The following is a 9,630-nucleotide window of genomic DNA, read 5'->3' on the forward strand; positions in this document are numbered from 1 at the left end:
AAAAAATGATATTTTATTGAACTTTAAAATAGGACTATTAAAAAGGGAAGAAAGTATTAAATAATTTTCCATTAATAATGATTTAGTCACATGAATTACATTTTACATTTTATTATCTTAACATTGGCGTTTAAATTTTACATGAATTACATACCACATCAATTAATTAATTTCAGTTTCATTATTTTAAAATATATCATACGAAAATACATAATAAAAATAATTTTAAATACATAATTAAATTTAGCACCATTTACACAATTTATGTAAACTAATAATGAAATTTACAAACTAATATAAAGATAAAAGATTATAGAGCATTAAAAGAAGAGATGTACGAAAAGTAAAAGAAGCATAAACATTTATTTAATTATTGAGGTATAATACCATAGATCACAAGAAAAGTAAAGTATAGAATTAAAGTTGATAAGAAAAAAAAATTAAAGCTAAATCAAGGACATTTAGGTTTTCCTGACTTAGCTTTCCAGTTGTTATAACATGGACATTCTTCCTTGTTACCGAATGTTCCTGATGGAACACACAAACACTTGTCACAACATAAATTACAGAAGTACAAGCAGTCTTCCCTACCACTAGCCTTTGAACAACGATAGTCACATGCTTTAGGACATTCTGAAATAATACATGTAACCAATTATGACAATATACTTGAATTTAAATAATATATATATATATATATATATATATATAAAATACAAATTTTTAACAAACATAATTAAAATTATTCAAACTTTATAAAAAACTTAAAATTTAATTAAGCCTAATATATTTCAAATGTTGAACTAAAATTAATACCTTTAATGGTAAGAGATCCTTCACCACCACCCTAAACATGTTAAAGAAAAATAAATTAGATTTGAAGAAGGCAATTGAAACTGTGATATATACTTAGCGTCTTAAGCTTGTTCAAATGAATCTAAATAAATAAGAAGAAATGTAAATAATAAAGAAGTAAGGAAAAAATGTGTTGGTGAGAAAAGACTCACATAAACAAACTGAGTTACAAAAGCCAAGACAAAGATGACAACAAATGCACACACAAACTTAGTCATGACTCTTATTTTCTCTATAATGTTTCTTGTTTTTGGAATGGAACAAAGATTGAATGTGTAAAAGCTCTAGAAGTGAAGGATTTATATATAGATCAAAAGAATTGCTGAGTAATTCAATTTGATTTAAGAGTTATGATTTATTTCCATTTGAGAGTTATGAGTGTATGTAAGTGTTTATGAGTATTATTTGCAATATCTTTGATATATTAATAAATAATCGTAATTTATCCGTTTCATTTATAGTTTAGAATCATCTCATTTAAAGATGAATTTGACTTTATTGGAACAATTGAAACTCCCCTTAAAACAATTCCAAATAAATATTTTGATAAAAGACTTTGAAAGACTAAACAAATAATTTGGATAGACAAAAAAAAATAAAAGACCTATACGTAAAACAAATTATTTTTTTTAATTCAAAAACAATCACATATAATTGACCATATATGTAACATCCCATTTTAAACTACTACAATAAAACATTTATTAAGAATATTCAGAAGAGACATAAATCAATGTTTATCGTAAATTAGTACAATCTTACAAGATAAGACTATAGTAATATCACTTATATACATTCTCAAGCTACTATACTGGGATCCTATTACTATATTATACCTAACATGATCTAAAGTCGCTCATCACCCAGACAACTAACTCCTCAACATCAATAGGTGCATGTATCTCTATCTGCTCACACGAATAATGTGATTATTGCAAAAGAGGAACACAACACATGCAACCAAAAAACATAAGAGGTAAGCTAATTTATAAAAGAAATAACCATATAACAATTAAACTTATCACATCATAAAATAACATATTTCAAATATTTTTAAAAATACCAAACGTATAATTACAAACTCTCTAGGCTCAATTATCCATATCTATGCATTGACTCAGATATAAGAAGTTGTGCACCTATCATAAAAGTGGATTGCGACAAAGGCCCTGACCCCACTAGGCCTAACCAACACGAATTAATTTCCTATGGACAAGGTAAGTTACTTATGGCATGGCCAAATTAAAGGTCCCACCCTTAATCTCGCCATAAGAACCTCTTTCAACTCTCACCAACTAGTCCACGACACTCTATATGAGTTTACTAACCTAGTAGAGTATAGGTTAAAATACTCTGTTTGTCCTCGTTTTTATACCAAAATCTCAATTTAGTCCTCATATTTTTATTAGTCTCAATTAGGTCCACATTTTTGTAAATGAGTAACAATTAGGTCTTTTCTGTTAGTATGAAACTAACATCGTTAAGTAGGTGCCACATGTTAGCTCCTCTTTTTTTTGATTTTTTTTAAATTTTTTTATTTTTTAAAGATATTTATGCCACGTGTCAATCTAATATGGTGCCATGTGTCAATCTAATATGGTGACACGAGTCAAATTATTATATGAATCTCAATTTTGTTCTTATATATGTTAATTTGATTAGATTTCAGTCCCAATTTTTTTTAAAAATTTTCAATTTTGTGTGCTACATATTTAGACCCAATATAATTTTTATATAGATGTTATGATGATACTTTTATTAAAAGTGATATTTCTATTACATATTTTTAATAATATTAAGTTTATTTAAATTTATATTTTACATTAAACTTAATTTAAATTTTATTTTAAAATTATAAATATATAGATTGATAAATTTATATTCGAAATATTTGAATAAGATTATATATCAACAGTTTCTATACAAATCTTAGAGTTGACTTAAAAATAACAATTTTATAAATTCAAATGTAAAATTTCAAAACAATTTTATAACAAATTAAATTAAATATATTTAAAATTTTAATATTAAAAAAAAATTTAAAAATTTAAAAAGAAAACGAGGAGCTAGCACATGACACCTACTTAACCGTGTTAATTCCCTACTAACGAAAAGGACCTAATTGTTACTCATTTACAAAAATGCAGACCTAATTGAGACTAATAAAAATATAAGGACCAAATTGAGATTTTGGTACAAAAACGAGGACCAACGGAGTATTTTGACCTAGAGTATAAGATAGCTTTTGACCAACATATTTCCCTAGCCAATGTATAACAATCTATTAGTGAGGACTTGACTTCTTCCTTAGAAGCCAAGACTCAAAACAAGGATGTAATTCAACCTTAGCTGTAACATCCCGTCAGGATATTACTAATTTTATAAAATAAAATAAAGTAATTAATTACATTACAATTAATAATACCCCATTTCCCAAAACACAGGAAATTGAAAACTTTATTAATTCATTAATAAATCCATAATTACAAAATTACAACTATAACCAAAATATTTCATGAGCCTTTACAACCCAATTCAAATAAAATAAAGAAAACATAAGAAAAAGATCCCATGATCATCCCCTCTCCGCAGCTAAACCTTACCAGCTCCACCTACATCATCACCTGCTCACGTGTACCGCGTACACGATCATCGCCAAACACAAGCAGATAGGGTGAGCTAAAAGATGAAACACACAAAAATACACCAAACATACATATACATTTATAAACGATACAAATAATATAACAATAACACAAACTCTTCCCTTATACCACATGGCCACAACCATATGTAATATCCTTCCATTTCCCACAGATAATTACTCCATTTCCATCACATGGCCACCACCATGTACACCGATGCACCTCGTGGAAGACTCGTTACCTTCCCTCCATATGGCCACCACCATGTATTTTAAAGTACATCAGGGAAACTCGTTCCAGTCCTTCCACATGGCCACAACCATGTTAGCAGTGTTCTACTTCTTCTATTAAGTACCTCAAGGCGCCTTGCTGCCACACCTATCGGCCACAACCGATAGAGCACGTGCGGAAATCATGCTACGGATCACACACCGTAACGCCAGGTGGAGTTCCCAAATACGAACATAGTCTACAATCCATCCGGACCCATCCGTACTGGCCATAACTAGCACACTCACACCGGCACACTCGCCAACCCGAGCCACCACTCAAGGATCCTCATGTTCATCCGCTATCCCGAGCCACAACTCAAAGGAAGTCATTTCGGGCCACAACCCATAGAATGACACGTGCTTAACCCCTATCCTGAGCCACAACTCAAGGATACGTTCTGGGCCACAACCCATGGAACACCAGCCAGCTCACCATTAAGATGCCTTAGAAGCCTTATAGACCACGCCTTACAACTTCCATCTCCTACCTTCAATACAACAATAACTCAGGCCTTGAATGCCCGACAACACCCTTAGCTCATTTTTTCATTCAAAAGTTTTAATCTTTGAAACCAATAGACCTATTATACTTTAAGTGTGTCTTTGTAACCAATAGGTTTACCACGCTTCAAACATATTATGAATTAATATCAATTCTATTTAGAGCATTAGCAACTGGTATATATTATTTAGTTACCCTTTTTTTGTCAATAAAAAATCTGATAATTGATTGACTTATTATGAAGGCTTAAATACACATTTGGTTCCTATTTTCGTCGCTTATGTTCAATTTGGTCCTCATTTTGGTATAATGTTCAATTAGGTCCTAATTTTTGTCACTTTTTGGTCAATTTAGTCCTTTTTGGTAACAGTGATTAAATAGTTAACGGTAGTGAACAGTGCATGCCACATGTCAGCTCTTGATTTTTTTTATTCTTTTTAAGTTTTTTTTTTAAATTTAAAAAATTTTAAATTCTTTTAACAATTGACACGTGTCAAGTTACCACTGTGCCACGTGTCAATGTTAGTGCCACGTGTCAATGTCAGTGCCACGTGTCAGTTTATGGTTGTGTTATTTTCTTTTATTCAATTTAGTCCCTATAAACGTTATATATTAGTTCAATTCAATCTCTATATTTGTTATTTTTATTCAATTTAATCTCAATTTTGGTTAAAATGAAGTAATTTCGCCCCTTTCAAATTGAGACCAAATTTAAATTTTTTTATAGATAACTAATATTTTTTATAAAATTGACATTTTTATTAATTATTTTTAATTTAATTATTAATTATTAAATTTAATTATAAATTGAATATAATATTTAGATTCAATTGTTAAATATAATACAATTATTTAAAATATTATTACAATATAATTATTGAATATTTTCTTCTAATAATTATATTCTAAAATTCTAATATTTTTAAAATTAACATTTAAATATAAAATATTTTAGATTTTAATATCTAAAACACAATAAAAATATTAATTGTTTTAGATTTAAATCTCAATTCTAGAAATGTTAGTATATTTTTTTAAAACATTTAATAATTATATTATAATAATATTTTAAATAATTATATTCTATTTAACAATTGAATCTTAGACTTATATTCAATTTATAATTAAATCTAATAATTTATAATTGAATTTCAAAAATAATTAATAAAAAATTATCAATTTTAATAAAAATATTAGTATAATATATATAAAAAATAAATTTAGTCTCAATTTAGAAGGAACAAAATTGCTCTATTTTAACTAAATGTGGGACTAAATTGAACAAAAAATAACAAATATAAGGACTAAATTGAACAAAAGAAAATAACACAACCACAAACTGACATGTGACACTGATATTAACACATGACACAATGGTGACTTGAGATGTGGATAATATTTTTTAAATTTAAATTATTAAAAAAATTTAAAAAAAAATAAGAGCTGGCACGTGGCATGCAGTGTTAACTATTTAAATACCGTTAGCAAAAATGACCAAAATGACAAAAAATTGACGAAAATGAGGACCTAATTAAACACTAAACCAAAATGATCACCAAATTAAACAAAAATGACGAAAGTAGGGATCAAATGTGTATTTAAGCCAAAAATAAATTATCCTTTGAACTGCCGGTTCACATTCTTTTGTACGAGGATCAAGACTAGGGATGTCAACGGGGCGGGTAGGGTACGGGTAGTAGCTCCCCCGTACCCTACCCGCTGAATAAATATTCCCCCCGTACCCGTACCCATATCCGTCGGGTATCCGTTATGCGGGTACCCGTCTATTTTTTTCATATCCGCGGGTATCCATGGGTACCCGCGGGTATTTACAAAAATATTTTAAAAAATAAATATTTAACCATAATTAGTGCTTGGATCAAGAAGTCTCTTTTCTCCGATTGATTCTTGAAAAACAAACAAATAAAAAATCACGACCAATTTATATTGTAGTTTATTTTTGAATAAAATATTAAAGAAATTATTAACTTCATCAATGTACACCTCTTGCAACATTTTATAAAGTTTCATGTTGTCCAATTTTAATTTAGAAGAGCCTAAAAACATAAGAAGTTCATTAAAAATTTCTAACAATCACTTAATTAAAATATCTAAGTAAAAGTGTTAATTTCATTACCTTCCATGTTGGTCCATAACCAGTCTTGGAGACACATCAATGCCTCCACAATATCTGAAAGTAATTTACTCGGTTGTGGGGTAAGAATCCGACCACCATTATTGAAAGACTCATAATGTTTTTTACTAATATATATATATATATATATATATATATATATATATATATATATATATATATAAGAGTATTTTTCTAAATTAAAGTTATACGGGTACGGGTATCCATGGGTACGGATACTATGATACCCATACCCGCCCCGTTAACATGCGGGTATCAAAAATACCCGTATCCGCGGATAGCGGGTATCCATTTTTAATATTCGTTTCTTACCCGTTGCGGGTTTTATCCACGGATATCCGCGGGTACGGATTTTTTTGACATCCCTAATCAAGACGAGATAATGATAATTCATTTCAACCAATATCTTTTTCCAACTGTTTTATTTTTCTCCCTAATATTGGGAAAACTTATTCATCAAAATGACAATCAACAAATCAAATTGTAAATAAGTCATGTTGATAGTTCAAGATATTTTATTATTGGTGGAGAATCATATCCAACATATATTGTCAATCGTCTTCAAGAGCCATCATAGTCCCTTTTGGTGGGAAAATTGGAGCATATACACCATACCAAAAAAAATTCTTAAATGAGAAATATTAGGTTACTGACCAAAAATCAACTACATAATAGAGTATTTATGATAACTTGTTGGCATGATGTGAATCAATAGTATAACATGCAAAGTTGCATATCCCCAAGTAGCCATTGAAAGATTAACTCTCATAAGTAATGATCTTGCAACCAGTTTTATACGTTTTATTAATGATTCCACAAGTTAATTTTCAGTATGAACATGTGCTACTAGATATTCAACTCCAATTCCAATTGGTATACAATACTCATGAATAACATGAGATGTAAATTCACCAGTATTATCAAGACCAATCTTCTTAATTGGATAATCTGGGAAGTGAGCTCTTAACTTGACTAATTATGCCAATAACTTTGCAAATGTTTGATCGCGAGTTGATAATAAACAAACATGTGATCATCTAGTTGATGCATCAATTAAAATCATAAAATATCTAAATGATCCACATGATGGGTTTGGACCACAAATATCATCCTGTATTCGTTCTAAACATGAGATTGACTCATTTCTAATTTTTCTGGTGATGGTCTTATTATCAACTTTTTTTGTGAATCTGCAATACACGAGAACTCTTGAACTGAAGAAGTTTTTTATTGTTAAGTGGGTGTCCACATGAGTTTACAAACTATTTTTCGCATCATAATGGATCCAGGATGACCCAACTAATCATGCCAAACAAGGAATTCATTTTGATTTGTAAGCTTCTGGCTTACAGTGACATGCCTTTTAATTGACTAATATATGTGTAGTATAAGCCATAAGAGAAGGCTAATAATTTCTCCAATACACATTTTTTTATTCAACTCAATTATAATGTTATAATATAATTTCATATCTCATTCATTGTTTGTCTCAATATCATATTCATTTAGACAAATATCCTTGAAACATAACAAGTTTCTATTAAACTTCTTGATAGAAGTATAATAGATCTTCTGGAGCCTTCAAATATATTTGTATTACAATAAATGACACTAATATTGACTTCTCATGTAACCAAAAGAGAAAAAAATAATATTATTACTCATTACAATTGCATGAGTTGTTGCACTATCAGCAAGACACAATATATCTATTAGTATATACAATAATACTACATATCAAATGAACACACATATAATTAAAATTTTAATGGTCTTAATAACCTCAACTCGTTGCAAGTACCACCCAAAATTAAAATTCTTTTAACCTTTATATATGTATAGTATAACAAAATTAAAACCACAAAGTCCATATCAAAATCCTATTTCACATTGTTACACATAATATGTATATTTTAATATATCATTAATATAAAATATATTCATCTCTAATATATGTATAATGTATAATACTGGTATTTGAATATCTACATTCACACTTATAATAATAAATGTTCATCATACACTCAGTTCACATATACATTTTATGATGAAAAAGAAAAATTGATTTTTATACTCACACATAATACCAACGTTAGACCTGCATATTTTAAATCAATATAGTAAAAATACAAAAGAACATTTACCTTAAATTAAATTATAATAAAATAAATTAAAAACTTCATCATGAAGAAACTTCCTTTGCCATTATATAAAAAGAAAAAAAAATCTTAACACTTTCACCATCAATGAGGTGATCAATGCTTCCATTTGGTTTAGCAAAGGAAACAACGATATCATACCATACCTATATGTATATAGATATAAATATTATAAGTTGCTTTTATAGCTCAGTTGGTTAGAGCACCCGTTTAGTAAGCGGGAGGTCTTGAGTTCAACTCTCAATGAAAGCATTTTTTTCTAATTATTTGGTTTGTCATGAAATTCAATTGCATCTCCAATATATTTTGATATTTGAAAAGTTTTCTTAGATCTATTTTTCATCTTATCATACCCTTAATTATACAATTATTTTCATTTGTGTGATTTCTTTCAATAGTCTTCTAAAACACACATTTATTAATTTTTTAATATTTTTATTTGTTGTTTATTTTCATCATGTACAATATTATTTTAATATATTTTATCTAATTATTTTTTATTTCTAACTCATTATCAATCATATTGTAATTTTTCACTATAATTGTATAAATAACTTTTATTTACTACAATATAAAAATTTAATGTAATTTCCATGAATATTTTTATCTTCATCCAACATATATTGAAGTTCAAAAGATACAAGATCTATGTCAAAATTTTATTATTATGTTTATTATTTGTTCTTTGTATCGTTTTGATCAAGTGATGTATTATAATTTTATTAGTGTATAAAAAAGATATTCATTAGAATTTTAAAAATTGAAGTAAACAAACATTTAAAATATATTTTAATTTGAATATTTGTTTTCCTTTATATTTTTTAATTTTATTAACTAGGTTTCATTAATGTTTGCAGTTTGCAAATTTAATAAATGTTTTGGTTCTTATAAAAATTTATTTGGTATTCGATTATAAAATGTAAACAATTATAATTTATTTCAAAGTATTTGATATCGAAGAAACAACCATCCTCTAATATTAAAAATTTGATAATATTATATTTCCTTTACCATAATTTTTTATTATTTTATAAAAGTTAAT

General features: G+C 27.8%; 1 protein-coding gene and 1 non-coding gene across 2 annotated transcripts; one reads left to right on the forward strand and one right to left on the reverse strand.

Moving 5' to 3' along the window:
- Positions 1–451: 451 nt before the first annotated feature.
- LOC146883271 (gibberellin-regulated protein 12-like) lies at positions 452–1,073 on the reverse strand. The gene is made up of 3 exons (XM_085667576.1): positions 1,008–1,073; positions 817–847; positions 452–633 (listed from the first exon to the last, which is right to left on the reverse strand). Exons 1-3 carry the CDS (start codon positions 1,071–1,073, stop codon positions 452–454), a joined length of 279 nt encoding a protein of 92 aa, XP_085523702.1.
- Positions 1,074–8,766: 7,693 nt separating this feature from the next.
- Positions 8,767–8,840, forward strand: TRNAT-AGU (transfer RNA threonine (anticodon AGU)). The gene has a single exon. It is a non-coding gene; the product is annotated as a tRNA-Thr (tRNA).
- The last annotated feature ends 790 nt before the right edge of the window (positions 8,841–9,630 follow it).

The sequence above is a fragment of the Vigna unguiculata genome, chromosome 10, assembly GCF_037176805.1.
Source record: "Vigna unguiculata cultivar grain cowpea cultivar isolate G323 ecotype 2 chromosome 10, ASM3717680v1, whole genome shotgun sequence".
Taxonomy (NCBI): domain Eukaryota; kingdom Viridiplantae; phylum Streptophyta; class Magnoliopsida; order Fabales; family Fabaceae; genus Vigna; species Vigna unguiculata.

Coding starts and splice junctions, on each gene's coding strand:
- LOC146883271 (XM_085667576.1), bottom strand. CDS start 1,073: ATGACTAAGTTTGTGTGTGCATTTGTTGTCATCTTTGTCTTGGCTTTT. Junction 848..1,007: donor TTGTAACTCAGTTTGTTTAT/GTGAGTCTTTTC, acceptor TAACATGTTTAG/GGTGGTGGTGAAGGATCTCT. Junction 634..816: donor AGGATCTCTTACCATTAAAG/GTATTAATTTTA, acceptor GTATTATTTCAG/AATGTCCTAAAGCATGTGAC.